The sequence below is a fragment of the Sphaeramia orbicularis genome, chromosome 7, assembly GCF_902148855.1.
Source record: "Sphaeramia orbicularis chromosome 7, fSphaOr1.1, whole genome shotgun sequence".
NCBI classification, from domain to species: domain Eukaryota; kingdom Metazoa; phylum Chordata; class Actinopteri; order Kurtiformes; family Apogonidae; genus Sphaeramia; species Sphaeramia orbicularis.
Genome location: NC_043963.1, coordinates 34,060,720 through 34,082,826, shown reverse-complemented (window position 1 = coordinate 34,082,826; position 22,107 = coordinate 34,060,720). Strand labels below are relative to the sequence as shown.

At 39.7% G+C, this 22,107-nt stretch overlaps 1 protein-coding gene across 3 annotated transcripts in view; it reads right to left on the bottom strand.

Annotated features, from left to right (window-relative positions):
- nav1a (neuron navigator 1a) overlaps window positions 1–22,107 on the bottom strand; it is a 122,212-nt gene that overhangs the window by 75,590 nt on the left and 24,515 nt on the right. For all 3 annotated transcript variants that reach the window (XM_030138626.1, XM_030138625.1, XM_030138627.1), the window contains 2 exons: window positions 21,249–22,073; window positions 2,163–2,265 (listed from right to left, as the gene is read on the bottom strand). In XM_030138626.1, coding sequence (XP_029994486.1) covers window positions 2,163–2,265; window positions 21,249–22,073 — 928 coding nt within the window. The remainder of the gene's footprint in view (window positions 1–2,162; window positions 2,266–21,248; window positions 22,074–22,107) is intronic.

The window sequence follows — 22,107 nt, the reverse complement described above, 5'->3', positions numbered from 1 at the left end:
GGTTTGGTTGGTTTTCAGGTGTCTGTCTATGTGTATAGTTATTTATATAGGGTGGGTGAAAAGTAACTAGGCATTAAAAGGTCAATAATAAAATCCATATTCCTAGTACAAATTTATTGAAACAAATGATACATGTTCTTTATTATATGGGAAAATGAAAGTAAATCTTCATATTTCAACATAAGCACCGACAGCACCAACCAGTTTCCTCAAATGGCCAAGGATGGAATGAACAACCTTGTAAGAAAGAAGACATAAGACAATAAGAAAATAAGAAATCTCCATTAGTGTTGTAATTGTTGTCCATAAAGGCAAAAAAGGTTGGAGAAGACCCCCCTTCCATTCCTATGTGGAAATCACTGATCTCAAAAGTTGTGATACTGTAAAACTAGAACACTATATTAATAAAATGACTCATATTTTCCTACAGAAATAGAGGATGCCACTGGAAGTTTTGGGAATGCAGTATAATTTGGATTTAAATACATAACATGATGGATATCTATCACTTTTTGTTTTACTTTCTCTCCTTGTCCTGCTTTTCACCTTGATTGTAAAGAAATAACATTCTTGATTCATATACTTATGTTTTATTTTCTATACCATATGAGCTATTGTGCAAACATTATGTACTATCTCAGTGTGCTAGTGATGCTGCACAAGCATATATTACATAAACCAGTCTTGTAGCATCATTGTAATTTTAATTTTACAAGACTGTTTTTTATGTTTGTTTACTGTTCGTAAAGTTGGCAAAAAACTTGAATAAATAGAAGTTTAAAAAAAAAATAATGTTTTCGTCATGACTTGAGTGATACTAAAAATTCTATAAGCAATTTCTAATGCCTAGTTACTTTTCACCCACCCTGTAGTTGTCTTTTTGCACAAATACATGCCTGTATATGTCTCTCTTTATGTTATTTTCTTGTCTGCCAACCAACTTTCATGTACTTCTGTTCTTCCAGCTTGAAACTGCACAGCACTCTGGCTTTGTGCCACCACACATTTGTGTGATCCAACAAAAATCAGCATCACTGAAATCACAACATCATACAGTCCCTATGTTAAAGCAGCACAGCATATCACTGCTTAGAACCCAATGATGAGCATTAGCATATTAAAAGCTACTGGGGCTCAAACTGTGTGACAGTATGTGCTTTGGCCTTGTACGTTAAAATTAGCCTTGTCTTCAGGATACAGACTCATCCCCACAAGAACCATCAATAGAGACATTCTCAGATGAAATGCTTGAGGGCTAACATAAAACAGGCAGAAAGGAAGTGGAGTGGGGATGAGAGTGAGGATACTCGTCTTGTTTGAGTGGATTTTCACAAGCTTTGTGTCTGTTCTGAATATACATCAGGGAAAATATGTGAGGATACAAGAGTTTGCAAGCTCACCAATCCATTTGTTTAATTCATGCAAATCTCTCACTGTAAACACTCATTTTTGGGAGGAAATATGACATCTTGTTTGACAGGAAACTTCTGCGGACAGGCGGTTGGCCTCAAAGCAGAACATGTCTTTGGGGACATCAGGGAGTGATTCAAGGTTATTACACTATACTAAAGTATGAATGGCAAGGAAATGTATTCCAGCAGGGAACCATCTGCTGATTTACTCTTCATGTAGGGAGCTCCTACCGAAGGACAAGAGGATACATGGCACGAGACACACGGACAGGCAGACAGAGGGGAAACTCTCAAGGACATGAACCTGACGAGATGCTAAAAGCCACCAAAAGCCATTCAGTGAAAGACAGGAAGCAGAGGGAAGGGAAAGGACACACATGCTCACATGCACTTAATCACAGCATTATTGCATGTCTTTTTGTCTGTATGAATGTGAGTCGTGCATGTGCATTGGGAGGGCTGGCTTTGAAGTGAGCTTTGAGCTAATCCTGCTTCAGCTCCGAATTAACTGACGCAAAGAGAGAGCAGAGCAGGCGGAAAATGACAGGCTAACAGCTACTGGTCCATCAGGAATAGTGATATTGATCTGAGAGCCCACAGGCAGTTTCCCACCACACCCCAACACACTGTTAGCAATGTCAATAAGAGCCGGCCCATCTCAACGGCTGTTTCGTTATGAACTTGTTTTCTTTTGTCTTCATGTCTATATTGTGCTGTACAAGTGTGTGTGTTTGTGTGTGTGTGACTGACCTGTGGCTGAGCTGCACCCCTCTCAGGCTGGTCATGGTTTCCTCAAGGTTTTGTCGAAGGTCCAGAACATTTTGCACAGTCCTCTTCCTCTGGGACTCTGGATCTACACGCACAAAACAGGAACATGATTTGTGTTATATTGTAAAAAAAATATATATATAAATTACTGTAGAGCAAACAATATCTAATACAAAAACAAAAAAATGTACATAAAAAAAACACAGATCTAACAAGAAGAGCACATGGATGGCATACTTCTACATACAAGCATATTTAATGTTAAACTGTTTTTGCTCAGAAATGTAGTGACTTCTCTTTGGACCATGCCCTACCCTTATACAACGTTTAATTAAAATGTACTTGGTAGTTTTTACACAATCATCATAACAGACCGACAGACAAAGTGTAATGAAAACATCAATAATAAACACAGATTTAAAGCAGTCAGTAAACAATGAGCAGGAAGTGTTCCGTTACTGGCTACACCCACAGATTTTTACTCTAATCTTAATAATAACGTTGTTCTTGTTCTGAAACCTTGCGGCCAAAATTTTAGATGACAAATAATCATCAAAACAAAGCCTGAAACAAAAGCAGGCTAAAATGATCAAACTAGAGGAACAGCAATTCGTGACAGATGTTAGTGTGAGCAGAGTTGTTTTTTTCCAAATGGCAGTTGTGCGACATAAATTAAATATGATACTCCAAGAGCCAGACAGACTAAACAACACACAGACCTCTTCACCCGTACAGTTTTACACAACCACATCCCCGTCTGTCCTTTCTCTGTTCGTCTCAATCCATCCTCAGTCACAATGCTACTGTGTCCGCTTGTTGCACTGTGCCCTCTGACCCCAGCACGCACGGCGGCAGAATAAACCAAATGTGCCTCTCACTTAAACCCATCAGGGGGCACACTGGCATTTGTCTCACCCCTTCCTAAAACTCTAATCTGCTCAGATTGGGCTGTGTAGATTCATGCTGAGCTATCCAGCCAGACAGCATTTTCATGTGTGTGTCTGCATCTGTGCACATGTGTGTCTTCAGACATTTCCCCCCAAGGCTGGAAGATTGAATGCAATGAAAGACAATAGGATTGTCTAAATTGACTTGAAACAGTTGAATTACCACAGCACCAAAAAGGCTCAGCCACTGAAGATGGGAACACTTTTTCAGTGGCCAAAATGAGAAAAAAATTGGAACACAACCACTGCTCCAGTCGGGTTCATTCTGTGCCGCGGATAAAATTATGTAATGTGGGTGTTGGTGACGTCTTAACAATCAGTTATTGGGTCCATGTCTTCAGACACGGACACTGCACAGCCCACACACTGATTTTCTCACAGATTGGTGGAGATTTTTATCTTTGAAAGGACAATCCTGTTGACCTAATGAGCCGGTCCACTACACAGCAGACTTTACGACTGGTCTGTAACAATTTTCTCTCGGTGGGCAACAAAATCTTGCGGTAACTCTTGGTCAGCAATCTTGCTGTACTAAAACAAACATGAATGTCAGCTAACAGCACATTTTCAGTGCAGTTTGAGCTGAAAATAAATTGAACACAAACAAAAAACTGGGTAAAACACAGAGTCAGTGTAAGAACCTGGATGGAGAACATAAACATAAGGTTCAGTCTTCACAGTGAAACCTGATCCAGACAAGATAATGTGGTGTGGGTTTAATGTGATACTACAGGATGATTTTTCTGTGATATAAAAACACAGACAGATCCATGGCTGGATTATAAACAAAACAATACATAACTAGAAAAGCACCCGGAGAGCGCAGACCTCCGCCAAAGCAGATCAGTGCCCCCTCCCTCCCCGATCACCACCAAAATTTAATCATTTGTTCCTTGTGCCAGTGTCAACATTTCCTGAAATTTTCATCCAAATCCGTCCATAACTTTTTGAGTTATCTTGCACACAGACAGACAGACAAACCAACGCCGGCAAAAACATAACCTCCTTGGCGGAGGAAATAATTACTACTGTCTATCATTTAAATAGTTTGTGTTCAACCAGTGACCCCTAGCTTCTGTGTTGTATTGTCTGTTGATAAAACAAATAAAAATAAACTATAAAAAAACAAAAAACAGACAGATCCAGGAACAGTGGACTGAACAGGCTTATCAGCATCATATCACACATTCATAATCGTTCAGACAGTCATTACATTGTGTCCAGCTTTAGTTCTTAGTTCTGCTATCACTTTCAATATAAATGGAACTAAAAACATCTTCACTAGTTCAGATGTTATCAAATCACTACACAAACGCAATGTATCGTATTCACAAAAGCTCATCAGGACCCCTAGGGCACATCACATGGCCTTGACCCTTGCACTCTCTCATCACCTCTGTGATTTTATGGGTAATGGGGGAGGGGGATAAAAGAGTTATAGCACTGAGATAAAGGGCAGTGTATATACTCTATGATTCAGTTCAATAGACCATTAGAACTGACCAGCTGACTCCCAAATAAGCATATAGATTCACTCAGTGTCAGTCTGTCATTTTAGACTTTAAGGAACTGAAATTAAGAAAATGCATCTCATTTCAAAATTATCTTTACCTGAATGTTTTGTTTCATATTAAAAGGTGGCCCAGTGTTTCATCATGATAGAGCTCCCAGATCAGGACATTATTTACAAAAAAGCCTACAGTATCCTCAGAGACAGCACACATCCCACTCAATTCATGTTCCAAAATTCTACCATCAGGTAGAAGGTTCAAGAGTAATAAAGCCAGAAAGCTAAGATACAGTTTCTACTCTAGAGCTGTTGCTTGCATCACCCCACTTTCACCACTGAAGATCCTATTATTGGTTTTTATTCTGTTTCAAGTAATTTTAACAAGACTGTTAATGTTGCTACTTTTTGAATTGATTTTTGAGTTGTTTTAGAGATGCCTGCTTTTAGCGTGTTGTAAATTTACAAAGAGAGGCCAAGACAGTTTCATTGTGCACTTTTGTACAATGACAATAAATGTTCATTCATTCAAAAACTGACAAAGAGTGTAAAAGTACAAACTGGCAAATACTTATCTTTAACTATATACATGTTAGATTATACTATAACATGTTACATAAAATACTTCTAGAAACACATATGACCTTAACTATTCAACATGTACACACACACACACACACACACACACACAACACCCCCCCCCCAAAATCAGTCCAGCTGGTTAGTGAGGACGAGCCCTTCTAATGAGCAGGGAGGGCAAATCCTGAGCTGCCAGTGGTGTCAATCTCCGCAACAGCTGCAGACTATACTCTGAGCTCCACATAGTGCGTTTTTAAATGGTGGGTCACACGCACAAACACACTGAGAAACAATTACACTAGACCAGTTTTACAAAGCTGGATTGATTTCTCCCAAAGAGACTGGCCACATAGACAATTGATTATCTAACCCATGGGACAGGCTGCCGAATGGAGAGATGATGAACTCATTGTGATCCAGCCTTCTGCTACTAACCCATATAAAGACACAGATATAATATACAGATTGTAGTGCTGATGTGAAAGCATGAAAATGGCAAAAACAGAAATTCCCAAAACTTTGCAAAGTATTATGTTGCACTCCAGGAAGTGTTTATACGACAGTTACCAATGAACAGTGTAAAAATTCGCATGATAAGCATTCTGAATAAGCATTCATACAAAGGTGCAACAAGAACAAAGAAGCAAATGCAGCCAAAGTCTGACACACACTCAGGCAGACACACACACAAAAGCAGCCTTTAATTGGGCGATTTTAATTACCCTAAACGCGAGCTTTGTTTAACATTGGCGTCAAATTGATTAGATACGGTCTGCGTGATTATGCATGTGCAACTGTGTATATGTGTGCGTGTGTATGTGTGCCTTAAAAGACTTCCTGTCCCGCCTCTGCTCTGGCCCTGGTGGTCCCAGCTGGCATGGGGTGGTGGGGTGGATGGGGGTTCTTGGTAGTGGTAGGGGAATTAGGGATGCAAATATCCCTGTCAGCCCTGGCAGCTCCCCGGGGGCGCAGATGAATTACACTGATCTGGTTTAAACTGAGTGTGTGTCTCAGTGTGTGTGTGCGTGTGTGTGTGTGTGTGTGTGCGTGTGAATGTGTACATGTTGGGATGGTATGCTCCACCTGCCACTCCTCAATACACTCATGGACACACTCCAGTTCTGAAGAGGCTGTGAAACAAGCAGGAGAGCCTTTGATAATGGACCACTCAGACGCCTGAAATGAGAGTCACCAACTTAGGGAGAGAGTGTTATTGGAAGCACAGGACAACCTCTGCATCTTAATGCAAGTCTGCTATAATGAGTGTAAACAGAGAAAAAGAACTAAAGAGAAGAGATGAAGACTTTAAAGATGCCTAAAGATATTTGGTGTTCTTAATTTACTATAAAATCTATTACCCTTTACATTACCAGCAACATAATCAGAGCAGGTATTTAAATTTGAAGAAAGTTGAACAGAATTACATCAAGACTGGGGATGGGATTAAAAATTGAGTATTGATGCCTTTCTGACAGTTTCACACAGCAAAACAATGTCAGGCTCATGCATCTATGCTGCTTGAAACTTGCAGCTTAAGCCATTACAGAGAGGAAATGGTGTAGTTTCACAAAGAAAAATGGCACCTTTCTAAGAAACATGGTCTTTAAATTCCAGGAATGCCATGTGTATTTCCCCTTTTTTCTTATCTATCCCCACACAGACAATTGATCAGGGATCAATAACACATCAGACAGATAAGCAGAATCGATAATGGAAATGGTATCAATAAAATGTCATCAGTTCTCATGCTTTGTCAGGACTAATGTTGAGACGTGCAAAATAAATTCTCCCATTGTTCTAAGAAAGAATCCATATTATCTGATGTGATGAAAGCTGAGTTTTTGAGGATAAAGTAAGAACAAAACTGTGGTTCTCTGCACTTTGCGTAGCCATGAGACTATTTGTTCCGAATCTAAATGTAAATGTTCAGAAATAGTTCAGAATAGTTTGATTTTTATTAGCTAAGAAAGAATATAATAAAACTAAACTAGTTCAAGCAAACGCTAATCACATAAATGGTGTATTTGTTGGTTGCTGTAACAATATTAACAGCGTCATGACAACAATGCACTGCAATATATGATCCTTTGGCTCAACACACAGTATTTGTTATCAGTATAAGTGCATTTATTTTCTTGGACTCTTGTTTGTACAAAAATACAGAATCTCTGGAGTATTTAAAATAAGAAAAAATGATAAGACTACACAGTTGATAAAGGTCAATGTCTAACAAGCAAAGACAGTGAAAACATAAAAAGACAGAAGCTGCTGTCTACTTGGTTTGTTCTCTTGGGTCACTTGACTCCACTCCATTAGAAAGAAACAAACTCCCCCAAGATACACTAATAGTTCTGTCCTTGCATTGTGCATGTGTGTGTTTAAAGTATTTGTGTAGTCCTGTCACATCCTTCTTTGACAGAGCGGTTCTGCGTAGTGACTGTAAATGTGTGTTCGGGCATCTCCCTGCACACTGAGAATGTCAGTTCAGCAGAATGTGAATGAAGCTTTGACTAATGGCTCTTGTTTCTATTCTTTCCTTCCTTCCCTCCGGAGTTCATTTGTCTCTGTCCTGTCCACGTGTGTGCATATACGTTAGTGTCACAGTACCCGTCCTCGGTCTACACTATGCTTATTACATTATAAATGGGTGTGGTTGAGCCTCATTGGTACCATACATTTCCACACCGTCAGTGACGTGTACATCTTTAAAAAAGTCAAAACGTTAGCCTCGTAGCATAATTATCTAGCTCAGTCTTTCTCAAATGGGGGTACATGTCCACCCAGGGGTACTTGGAAGAAGCCCAGGGGCTACTTAAAATTTTGGGGGAAAAAAACATTAAATAAGTCATCATGTACTGAATACAGAATAAGTAATGAGAATTAATACTGAAATAAAAAACACAATAAATACATTCATATAATAAAATCATCTTAATCATCTTATTTAAGCTTTGGTGACATTTTAAGAACATGTCTATTTTATGTTATTCAAGATGAGTTTATTTGAGTAACTAAGTAATTACTTTTTATTGATGAAAGGTTAAAAAGGTCCAGGGTTCGATTACAAACAGGGACCTTTCTGTGTGGAGTTTGCATGGGTTCTCTCCGGGTACTCCGGCTTCCTCCTTCCATCCAAAGGCATGCACTGATAGGTTAATCAGTTAATCTAAATTGCCCATAAGTGTGAATGTGAGAGTGATTGGTTGTTCATCTATATTTGTGGAAAAAAATATTAGACCACCATTGTTTTCTTCAATTTCTTGTACATTTTAATGCCTGGTACAACTAAAGGTACATTTGTTTGGACAAATATAATGATAACAACAAAAATAGCTCATAAGAGTTTAATTTCAGAGCTGATATCTATCCATTTTCGATGGTTTTCTTGATAATAACCAAAATCACTTCAGTTCTTGCATCAATAGCTATGGCATTGTATGACAAAAACAGTGCTTTTAGACATTCCATGTTTTCTTTTCTGTTTGTTTTAGTCACATGATACACACAGGAGTTAGTACTTGATTGTATAACCATTGTTTTGATGACTTTTGTTGGTCTAATAATTTTTTCCACAACTGTATGTAGTGGCCCTGCGATGAACTGGCGACTCGTCCCTGGTGTATCCCACGTTCACCCATAGGTAGCTGGGATAGGCTCCAGCACACCCTACAACCCTAGTGAGGATAAAGATGAAGACTCAGAAAATGAATGAATGAATGAATGAAAGGTTCATTTATTAATTAATGACCAATTGATTTATTTTTCTTATCAATGAAAGTGGGCATTTTTCAGTTTATATTTTGCACACTAAATGTACTTATAAAAATGTGCTATTTTTAATATATTAAAGTTAAATATATGTTGTCGTCTGTTTACAAAGTTTTGAAAATAAAAACAGACACCTTTGGCACAGGAACAAATTTTGCCTAATTTTTCTGATTAAAAATACTGGAGCGAGAGTTGGGGGTACTTGGGTAAAAAAGTATATTTCAGGGGGTACTCCACTGTAAAAAGTTGGAGAACCACTGGTCTAAGTCATATGTTTATCGACGTAACTTAACTCTCCCAACACTTCTGCTTCATTTTGCATCATTGGCTCTGTCCTGAAAAAATATGACTTATGCAATTGTGCTATGAGGCTAACGATAAGCTTTAAAGTGACTGTTTGTCTCCTGCACGGACAATCATTAGAGAATTCCTGACAGGTGACATACAAGTCTCACAAACAGGATGCTAGTAAAACTTCTGTTATGACTATTGTTAGAGAACGTTTACAAAACCTGCAAAGACATACATGATGTGATAACCCAGACATTACTTTGTGAAAATGTCGAGTACTAGGTTAATTTTGCAGCTTTTATTTTGTTTGAGCATCCTGAATAATGCTTTCATTCCTTGTATTCTTTCTTTCTCCTCTCAGCCAGCATCAGAGCTCCCCTGCTGACCTCAGACAGTTTGCAAAACAGGAAGCATTACAACATACAACCATTCCTGCACATCTGGACAGAGTGAACAAGCACGCAAGTGCACCCATTTGCAAGTGTGCACACATTAATACAAACACACACACACACACATACAAGTGCTTCACCAGGATGTCACAACAGGATGTCAGATCCGTTGAGATTAATGAACATGTAACAGCTCGATGCTATGTGTGTGTTTACTGAACTGAGATGATAGATGTTGGTTTAAATCACAAAAATGATGTTGGATTATTCTCATGAGAGTAAGCGGTGTGTCAGTGTATAACTGAGAAAAAGAGGATACCAAGATTAAGTCAGGGGAATGTGACTAAATTAAACTAAAATAAGGGTGTATAGCACCTGGGCTTAAAGGCCCTGAGTAGTGAATCACAGGTGCAATCCCCAGTTGGCTGGTTAATGTCAGGGTCATACTCTGCCGGAAAAATCATAAAAATCTATGCGATACATTTATATTTAGTTTAGTTTAGTTTAGTTTATTGTATCGTGGACAATCCCAATTAATGACCTGTATCGATAACAGTAAAAAGGGGCAGCTTTGGCCAACATGGCTAGTATCCTGCTGTAGTTCCCGGCCTGATAACAATAGGCACCCTAAAAAAACAATATATTACAGCACATTAATTAAAAAGAGAGAGTTAAGACAGCTAAGAGACAAGATAAATCAATAAAGATAAAAAGATAAAAGAGAACAGTGAAGCATCAGTCCAATCATACAGAGACAGCACATACGATCCAAACATACAACAGCAGCACATTCAATACAATGACACATAATACGTCGGCACATAATCACAGACAGGGATGTAAACAGATATCACATATAAACAGACAGCATCCATGATCATGACACAAATAACACACAGCCATAGGTTAGTGTGTACAGGTGTACTTGTCTGGAAACCATGTTTTTAATGTGGCTGTATAAATGGAGTATGTATCAACCCTAAGAAGAAACACTGCAACTACTTAGAAAGCACATGTGGACATGCTGACCTACACATGCTTGGAAACATACCCAGATCCAGCTTTCCCTAAGCAAAAACCCATCTCTCTCTTATCCCCTCAGTTCAGATCTCCTCATCCGAAAACCTGGCGCTGAGTCTTGACCCAAACACAAATGAACACACACACTTACAATATCTCCTTAACCACGGCTCTATGTGCTTAGTGTGGAAGATGAGGATGCTTGAAGCGACCTCAGAGGACATTACTGTCTCAGACCTCATAAAGGTGACGCCAAAACACAAAACACCTCACTTCAACTCACCTTCCCGATTCTGTTTCACAACACAAAGAGTGATGTGTGTGTGTCGGTTCCTCTGTGCTGAGTTTCACTGCGTGAGATTCAATGCGGGTGTGAAATTCTTTGAACAAGATAAAGAGAAGCACAATCCAAAAAGCACACATGGTTTTCAGATGAGGCAAAAAAGAATCACCTGAAAGAACAGAATAAGCAGTCTGAAGGATGTGTGTGTGTGTGGTATTATAAAATGTGAAATATCTAGCACTTTTAGCAGCACCTCTTGTGCTTCCTGGGTGTACACTTGAAAACTACAATCTAAATCTGATCCAATCTAAATACAGGCTGAGGCTTACAGACATCGGTAGAAGCACATAGCTACACATTAAATGAGCAGCAGCATCCAGCCAAAGCAGACCAAACTGTGTGGCAATGTTTGGGTGTATTTTCGTTCAAGAGTTGTTTCCTGTGGAACTGTATTTTACGATGTGCTTAAACGCAGCTGTAACTCTGCTCTCACATGTCTGACAGACAGCCTGCACTCACTCTGTGTGCTGCGCCTGCACTGTTAATAAGGTGGTGGGTAGATCTAATGACAGCAAGTAGCAAGTATCTCTACTAAAATGACATAGGCTGCAAACAATAAAGCACAGAGGCCAAATGAAACGGGTTTGTAGGTTTAAAATGAGAACATGGTTTTGGCTATGGTGATCCAAAATCAGCAGGTTTTCAGATACTTTAGTGTTTAAAGGAATGAAATGTTAAACAATGTCACAGTAATTGAAAGCCAGAAATAATAACATGAACCTAGAGTTTAAATTCTGTGCTTGGGAGTAAATTCAGCATCTCTTGGATCAGCAGACTTGATCTCACACACATTAAAATGATTTCCTCAGTATAAAATGCATGCTGAAACCTTTGTTGTTTTTCGCCAAATTGGTGTCACTAATAATGAAAAATGAAGTCAAAACTACAAGTTGGCCACGGATTTCAAGATACAGTAGAGGATGAAAATTATAATAGATATTGTTTTTCAGTGTCGGCCCTAGAAACACAGATTCTGATTATTACCCACGAATAGTGACTGAGTTCAAGCTCCTTAAAAGATGTCATCATCTACAAAGACAGAGAACAGACAGCAAATTCAGACAAATAACACAGCTCTACGTGAAATATGCTTCCAGAATTAATAATAATTTTACTAGATTTGGGTCATTAACCCATAAAGACCAAGTGCTACTTTTGTGGCAGTTCCCAAATGATTTTTTTCTCTATTTTATAACCTTTCTTATGTGATTTATCTCCATTTATTATAATATTCAACTCCGGATTTTGCATTTTTCAGTGAAAATCAAGTATTTTCCCATACTTAATTCACTGAACAAGTAAATGTTCATAAAAGCTCAGACTGAAAGTTGAGGGTTATTATATCAGAATGACAGAAAACTTATGAAAAGGTGACTTCTTCAGTAAAATCTATCATTAACTAAACATAAATCAAGTGTCTCCATCCACTGTCATTGATCAAAATATGTGTTTTATTGAATAAATGTAGTAAAAGATGACGGTGTTTCAACGTTCACTACGAAACCTCCGAACGTCCAAATGGGTCATATCTGATGACCATGAAAAGATGACAAACTGCATTTTACACCAACTGTTTACATGTATTGATAGGATTAGTGGTTCAACGGGTATTAAACAGTTGAGATCAATAAATGATTTTGATCGCCGGTGGATGTTTGGGTCTTTATGGGTTAACAAAGAAAAATTAAGAAAAAAAAGCTAGTTGGCTATGGTTTTAGATACAGCATTGAATCAAAATGTACAATTCTGTTAAATAAGTTGACACTTCCGCCTAAAAATACTGTCTGCCCATTAAAATTCATTCACTTTTCTCAATCTTTCTAATGTGAGATTTATAAATCAGTTACATAAACTTCTGTATGTACTGTATGTAATAACGCTGAAAAAACTATCACACCAGTAGTGTCATTTTTGTCCTAATTTATCTTATCAAGGCAGATTATTTCCAAACATTGTAGACCCAATGATCTATTAATAGCAGTTGTGTTTTGAAATTGAATGTCTGGTTGGATTAAAAGATTTAATAATGTACAGGAGCGCACATCTCTAGATATGACTGCAAAGCAGAACAAAATGCAGAGAACACAATGAAACCCACTAAAAAGAGGAAGATCCATGACACTGACATCTGATTAACCTTATTGTATATCAAAAGTTCAATAGTAAGGTCAGAGGAAGTGTTATGAAAAGCTGTTTCTAGGTTACAGCTTTGTTTACTCCTTTTAGCTTCATCCTACACCGTTCACAGTGCCTGACTACAATACTGTCATAAGATTTGTCTGTAGTTTGTGTGTGTCCTTGATTCTACTGCCTAACAGCTCCAGCATGTAGACACTTTTCAGTAACAATGGGTAGACCTTTAATGAAAAGAGAAACATAAATAGAACAGAAATAGATGAATACTGAGTATGCATTCCTCATTATAACACGCAAAACATAATTCTCTTGATCTCCTCCTCGCACATACAGCTCTGGAAAAAAAATGAGACCACTGTAAAATGATCACTTTCTCTGATGTTACCATTTATAGGTATGTGTTTGAGTAAAATGAACATTTTTGTTTTATTTTCTTAACTATCGACAACATTTCTCCTAAATTCCAAATAAGAATATTGTTATTACGAGCATGTATTTGCAGAACACGACATATGGTCAAAATAACAAAAAGATGCAGGTGTTTTCAGACCTCAAATAATGCAAAGAAAACCAGTTCATATTCATTTCTAAACAACACAATACTAATGTTTTAACTTGGGAAAAGTTCAGACATCAATATTTGGTGGAATAAGCCTGATTTTCAATGACAGCTTTCACGTGTCTTGGCTCTCCACCATTGCTGTTGGATGACTTTATGCAGCTCCTGGCAGAGAAATTCAAGAAGCTCTGCAATGTTCCAGGGCTTGTGACCATCCATCTTTCTCTTGATTATGTTCCAGAAGTTTTCAGAGTGGGTTAAGGTCTGGAGATTGGGCTGGCAATGATGGGGTCTTCATCTGGTGGTTCGTGAACCACACCTTTATCGACCTAGCTGAGGCCAGGAGCATTGTCCTGATAGAAAAACCAGTCCTCAGAGTTTGGAAACATTGTCAGAGCTGAGGTCCACTAGTTCTCAATAGTTATTTTTGGATTCTAATTACTTTTGCGGGACTAATAGCACTGTTTTTGCCTATTGTAAGAAGATAGAGATGGCCACAGTAGTGGTTTTTATACTTCTACTTTTTAAATAAGACATGGATCAGGTGTTTATTCAGTAGAATAAGGTGTGTTTGTGTTGGAATTCAACAGACACAGGAATGGAATAGCTGTCATACATGCAGACATGCTGATTTCACAGGAAAATGCAGCGGTCTCTTAATTTTTCCAGAGCTGTAGCCTACATCATTCTCACAGTATCTGTTTAGAGGTGTTTTTATGGTACATAAATTGCACAAACACAACATTTTGTTGGCAAATAACCCCAAAACATAGTGTTAAATGGACAACGAAGGCAAATATTTTATGTGTCCAATGTTAATTGTTGTTACATTGTCATATTTATGCTTAAGCACATTTTAGGGACAGTAACACACATTTCAGATTGGTTATGGTACAGCAATACTTAACCTTTTAGCCTCCAGCATGCAAGTTATTTAAGTGTTAATGGGAGGATTAGAGCCATATTTGAGCTACATGCTTTAGCCACATGCTAAACACAGAAACTAGAAGATGTCCCTTTCTCCTGAAGTCCAGTGCATGTATTTTAGCCTTCTATCATGAGCCTAAAAACCTAACCCTAAACTATAATCTACTGTGGATGTTAAATGGTTAAGAATACAGCCCTGTTACTGCAACTTTTCTAGCAACATGACAAAAACAATATGACCAAATAATGACAGGATAATGCATTACAGATCAAAGATAGATGAACTCCCTTGTTGTTCAAAAGATGACCAGCATGAGTGTGTGTTGTGTAAGAGCTGATGAGACAAAAACACAGGGCGTAGTAATATGATTTAGGAAGAAGATGGCAGGAAGCAGACAGCACTAATGCAGTGACTCCTGCATTAAGTCCTTAGAGACTGACCACAAAGCCTAAACACAAATGCAAAACAAAGCAGAAAAAAAATTGCATAATCATACACGCACCCTTATATCTGAATACACACACTCTCTTTCTCTTTGTCATAAACAAAACTCCTGGTGACAAAATCCCTGTCACACTTAAAAGATGTCCTCTGTCCTGCTCCTGAAACACTCGTACCAGAAATATCCTTTCTGCCGTCTGACTGGTGACAGAACACTGCTACCTGTCAGCTCACATCAGAGTTGAAAGAGAGGACGACGAATGGGGGGGCAGAGAGAGAGAGACAGAATTGAAGAGATGCTTTATTCCTCAATTTCCTTGGGCATCTGTGTTTATTTGGCTTGTCACCACCTTCCTCAATGAGAGGACGACTGCCCTGAATCCTTCACTCAGCAGAGCCAGGGGGTGGAAGCTCCGACCGCACCCGCATCACATTAGAGATACAGCACCGCGATCACAATGGGGGGTGATGGGGAGGGGGAGGGGGTGTGTAGAGTTTGGAAATACTCGATGAACGCAGAGAAAAGACCGGAGAGGATATCAGTGACTGAATGTGGCACGCTCTGGATATGAGTGTGTGCGAGTGTGTGAGCTTAAAGCTGCACTGCTTTGTTGTTATTTCCTGCAGCGCTGTTAAGTTCTCTTGAACAGGCTTTGTGGCTTCGTGCATATGTGTATACCCATGTGTGTGTGTGCGTGTGCATGTGTGTGTGCCATCCTTTTTCTTTGTCAATGCCTCTGTGAGGTTTATTGTTCCGCAGACAACTGACGAAGATGCAAAAGTAACCGTCGACCACGAAAACACAGCTACACGCAATTTCACGCTAAAATGACAAGCGTATCTGCACATTTTCGAGCATGTGTGTCACTCTGTTCTGCAGAGTTCTGTTCTTGCTGAGCCTTCGGGGTGAAATGCCCTACAATCACGTGGAAGACACAGTACCTTCATTTGTACAAGCAGCTCAGCCAACACCAAATCACAGCATCTCCAATCTTCTATCTTAAGTCTGTATTCTTTATCTGAGCCTTCATAAAGTAAAATTCCCCAAATCTCTATCCAAACAGATGTCTTTTAGGTTTTAATCTGTAATTCATTTTGTCTCAGCTAAAATGGCTTGCCTTTTCCAGGGGAAACAGATCTATGATTAGAGGAGTGGGGACTGAATCTTCTCATTATCTTTATGCAGGGACTAATCCGGATGCTTGGTGGTATCTGACTGGATCCTCTCTAAACTGTGCCTGCCCCATGCTGGGAAAGGCCACTGCTTTAGGGAGCTTACCCTCTCCCTCACACACCTCATTACGGCTGCTGGATGGGACCTGAAGGTGTCATTAGTGGCAGACATCTGAGGTTCACTGCCTTAAGATTGCTCCTGTGATGTTCAGGACACCTCATTTTATTGGCAAAATTTACACCGAAATTCATCAGTCTGTCCCTATACGTCAGAATTTCTATTCATAAGAATTGCCACTGAAAGTCCAGCGCTGAGGAGGATACATAAGTCAGATAAGTCCCTAAATCCAATCCACAAAAGCTCTTCATCACTCAGTGGTTCAACATCTATACCAGATTAAGAAAAAAAAACACATAATACTAACACTAATCCTAAACCTAGAGCCGAAATGATTACTTTGTTTGATTACAAAGATCAGTCAATTAATTGATTAGAGACAAAAAGAAATGAATCAGCAAATATTTCTCAAATTAGTTTTGATTTTTACCCCCTAAATGTCTATGCCTTGGACAAAGTCAAAAAAAAAAAAATATGTTTTTTGATCTTTGGTTAGTTAATTATAAAAGTAACATGAATATATCAACTGTGGCTGAGGGAAACTGAATTTTTGATATTTTACTTAAGAAACAAGCATTAGATCATCAAATAATCAACAGAAAAAGAAATGATAGTTAGTAGTTACTATCTATCTATCTCTGTTCATCTGTACTTCATTCATACTTTAAGGCACCAAGTATTTTAGGAAACAATAATAAAACAAAAAACAAAAATTAAGGATGGAAATGAAGTGTCCATGTAGTTCCATCAATAAAAATACTATTTGTTGTAATTCATATCATGTGATTTTTCCTATGCCACATTACACATGACTTTATCGGAGTTAAGATTTTCCCATGTCAGTTTATGTTTATCAGAGTTCAACTTGTACTAGTTTGTTGTGTTATCAGAACACACTGCTATACAAACACTGTGCGTGTCATTGAAGTGATAACTGAGGAAGATTAGGGATACCCTGAAAGATACTCATCATACAGTCGCGGAAAAAATTATTAGACCACCCTTGTTTTCTTCAATTTCTTGTTCATTTTAATGCACGGTACAACTAAAGGTACATTTGTTTGGACAAATATAATGATAACAACAAAAATAGCTCATAAGAGTTTAATTTCAGAGCTGATATCTATCCATTTTCCATGTTTTCCTGATAATAACCAAAATCACTTCAGTTTTTACATCAATAGCTATGGCATTGTACTGACAAAAACAGAGCTTTTAGGCATTCCATGTTTTCTTTTCTGTCTATTTAAGTCACATGATACACACAGGAGTTGGTACTTGATTGCATAACCATTGTTTTTGATGACTTTTGATGGTCTAATAATTGTTTCCATGACTGTATGTTAGCCTTTAAGTGTGAAACCAGGTTGTATAATTGTTCTGTAAAACCTTTGTTCGACTTTGCTAACATTGTCTTTTGCTTTTGTGGAAGTTAAACTCACCTCTGCATCTTCATTTGAACACTGGAATAAAATACCAAAATCATATTTTTAAAGAATTTCCACAATAGTTAAAATAATTTGTTTAACTGAAAGCTAAACTCAAAAGTACAGTGTTGCAGTACTTCCTGCTTGTTATCACACACAATCGCATGTAAACCGGCACATATTTTACACCCTGTACCTAACAGCTAACACATACTGCGGCCTCCATAACAAGGATAACAGGCAATGACTGATTTATGGTCAATTTATCATGATAGAATACTGTACAATATGGCGACAAATTGCTGTCATGTACGTAGGAAGAAGCTGAGGAGCTGGTTGTGCAGTTATATGGGAAGGAGAGGAGTGGATCACTGGGAATGATCCATTGAACATCCATAATCTATCTTCCTATGACAGAGCACATGGAGCAGAAACCAATTAGCTTCGCATCCCATCGGAAATGGAGAGCAGATACGATAAAGGATGTGCCTGCGGCCATAAGCTACAGGGCAAGTTACAATTAACCTTTCGTTAAACGCACACACAAACACACAAGGGTATATTCACATATAATATCCACACACCTGCTGTGGTTTCTGTAATAAAACCTCTAGCAGGTTGTGGTACACTATAATGACCCAGTGCTACACTCAGTCACTCGGGATACAAGATAGAAATTTAGGTCATTGGGTATTACCATTATTTTACTCCAGCGCCTTCCTCTCTGAATGCCTCTGTCTCATTTATCTTCCTGGTCTTTTACTCTCCTCCATTAATCTCTACTCTGTTTCAGCCTAATCTCTACCTGGCTGCCTGACGTAGGTGTGGCTAGCAACATCACAACAAGGATGAAAACAAGGTCACGCAGACACACACACCACACGCAGCAGCACACACAGAACTGCAGGGCAAGGTCATACAAACTGTGATTGGGTCTCTGCTGCGGAAGCTGAGCGGAGGTCCGGTGTGGAGAGTGATTTCCCCATATCGAGCAAGATATAACACCCACTATGCCATTCTCTCCCCATCTTCCTAATGCTCTGATGTTATCTACTCCTGCTGTGAGGGAGGGATAAAAAGAGAGCGAGCAACACAGAGAGAGTCAGAGGAGTGGGTGTGTAAATGAATAATGAATAATAGGTGCAGACTGAGACCCTGGTTTGAAACTTGCAGGTAGATTTATGCGGAGAATAAATCTTAGGTTATCTTAGAAGGTTATCTGAAACACTGGTGGATATATTTTTGTGCTAAAAGAGCTCTTTAAAATGAGCTATGCAAAAATTCTCTGATGTGTTTTGGTATAAATGTGATGATGTACAGTAGTGAAACGCATAACTACAGTTTGAAACACAAACTGAGAAAGGGACTTCATGGTACATTCAGGTGCACCTCTGGAATACACATCATTTCCTTTGTTTAACTGCATAGACCTGCATCTGATATTACACTAAAGGCGTGAAAATACATTCTCAGTGTGGTTCAATGTGTGATATTTGGTGAAGATGCAATGCGGAAGTCCCTCATTAGACCCAGTGTTTGTCTGTTTTGAGTTTTTGGTTAAATGGATAATAACTCTGGTCCGCACTCAGATAAAACAAAATGCCACGAGCTATAAAAGAGAAAAAAGAAGATACTGCTGAAACCTAGTGGTGCATATATGGAAGTATGTGGACGGCAACCCCTTTAGCTCAGTGGAAATAGTCTTTTGGAATGGGTAAATATTCCCACAGTGGCAAGACTGTCCTCCTTCTTTCCACTATCTGATTATTGTCACTCCGAAAGTCCCCCTCGCTTCATGAAAGACCAATGACCTCCAGTTTTCAACTAAACCATGAAAATGGCAAGTTTTGACAAAGACACTCTGTGCTGTTTTTTGGGATTTAGTCATTTTAATACCATGATGTATTTCTTCCTCTGACAGATTCACCAAAACAACTTCACTTGCCCTCATTATTTTGTAAATGCACTATAGCTGCATCCTGTGAGCAGCACCGCCACAGAACTAGCCAAACAATCCAGATAACTTTTATCCCCATTCCAGAATGATAGAGGAGGATGATAAACCTATTAACAGCATTAACACAGCACTGACAGAAGAGTGGAGATAGGTCTAGCAATGCAAGACTACAATGAACACTTATTTCTTCAGGCTCACTCATTATGGAGGATACTCCTCACACTCACAGCATTATCAAACATATTGACATAGTGAGAGATATCAATATTGGTATGGATAATGATTATCAGATCCTCATTGTTCTAAGTGAGTACGTATGCTAGTGTGTTTTCTATGTGCATGATGACACACTAACTACCTGCCCATGCCACCACCCCCTCAGATTCCCCACTCTTCTCCCACACGTTGCCCCCGGTAACAGAGGGAGAGAAGTGGGGGTGGAGGGGGTGGATAGTGACCATCTGTCAGCGGCCTAGAGATCAATGGATCTCAGAGGGGAGGAGGGATGGGTGAGGGGGGTGAGGGATTGGTGTGAGGCTAAATATGTGGCCCACTGTGACCGGAGCCTGACTCAATATGCAGCCGTTTTATTTATGGGCAAAAAATATGCTCCCCACTAGTCCCACTCACACGGCCTTTAATAACGATTGGCTGATTTTGGTGTGAGCCAGAAGCTGCTGAGACTGCAGCACTGACATCAAACATGCTGTTTTTGACTTTTAATCACTGCACATTGAGACACACGGTTTGCTTTAAATATTAAAATGCAGATATTAATGTAGAATATGTAGCTCACTAAGGCAGTGGGTCAGATGAGACCAGGACAAAACATTTCACAAGGTAATGATTCAACAACAAAACAATGTCAGTCCTTTGGAACTGCTTACATCAGCTACTTCATAAAAGCACACAGGCCAACGAAGTACAGAAACACACACATACATCTGAGCATATATATGCAATCCTTTTCACACCAGCAAACGGAGCACACTACACTGCTACACCGTTGTAAACAAGGGGATTTTTGCAACCCACAGAGCGTGAACAGCACTTGGAAAAACATACTGATATTATGCTCTGCTGCAATAGAGACAGGACTCATTTAAAATTCACTGCTGATACTGGAGGCAGAGTCAGAGCAGGAGGGAATGGTATGGGTGTGGAGAGAAGAGGAGAGGAGAGGAGAGGAGAGGAGAGGAGAGGAGAGGAGAGGAGAGGAGAGGAGAGGAGAGGAGAGGAGAGGAGAGGAGAGGAGAGGAGAGGAGAGGAGAGGAGAGGAGAGGAGAGGAGAGGAGAGGAGAGGAGAGGAGAGGAGAGGAGAGGAGAGGAGAGGAGAGGAGAGGAGGTCAAGTACAGTAAAGTCACAGGTCTGACTGGTGACATGATTCACTGACTGTAAAACCACTAAGCCTGTTAGTTAACCGCTCCCATGCTTGAACCTGTATGTTTTAATGCAAACAGGATTTGAAATAGTGAACTCACCGAGCATTTGACTGAAGAGTAGCTGCTCTAAATCCCCCAGAACCGTCACAACTAACTCCGGATCCACTTTCAAAAAGGCCTTGTCGTCTTCTCCCTCCATCCCCTTCTTTTCCTTCTTCTCCTCTGCTGACACTGATGCAGATCTCCCCTTATCCCCTGGTTTCTTGCCATTACTTCCAGAGCCACCTGCTCCATTAGAGTTAGACTTAGTTGTGTGGTCTGAAGGGTCTGGGTCTGCACTCTGGCCAGTCTCAGAGGCCTTGCTGATGGGTTTGACCTCAGCATAAGGTCCCCGTGGTTTACCAGGGGCAGGGATCCTGCTTGGCTTGCCTATATTTGAAGTCACAGCTGGGGAGCTGAACGGTTTGGGTTTCCCCTGGAATAAAGACTGTTCTGATTTTGAGAGAGTCCGTGAAAGTGGTGGTCTCCCCCCTCCAGCCTGACCTGACTTAGTCTGGCCCGCTTTGTTGGTCCCGGTGCCAGCCCGGTTTGTATCATCAGTCCAGCGGGGCGACTGGTACAGGTGCAGCTTCTTCTCAGCATCAGTTAGTACAGACAAGTTGCCAAGTGACCGTTGCTTGCGGAGCCTGGATGGATTGGGGATTGGGATGGGGATAGATCCAGAGGTGGGTTTGTAGACCTTCAGCTCTGACCCAGCAGCACGTGAAGGTCCCTGGGGGAGACCGGAGGGCTTGGCCATGGGCTTCCTTGAGGCCATGGCCTGGGTTGAAGTATCCTGGCTGGAGACAGCAGTAGACCTGAGGTCCAGCTCTCTAGGCTTAGCCGTCATGCTAATGTTAGCCACATTAGCCTCCAGCATCCCTCCTGCAGAAAGCCAAGCAACAGCATCAGTGACACG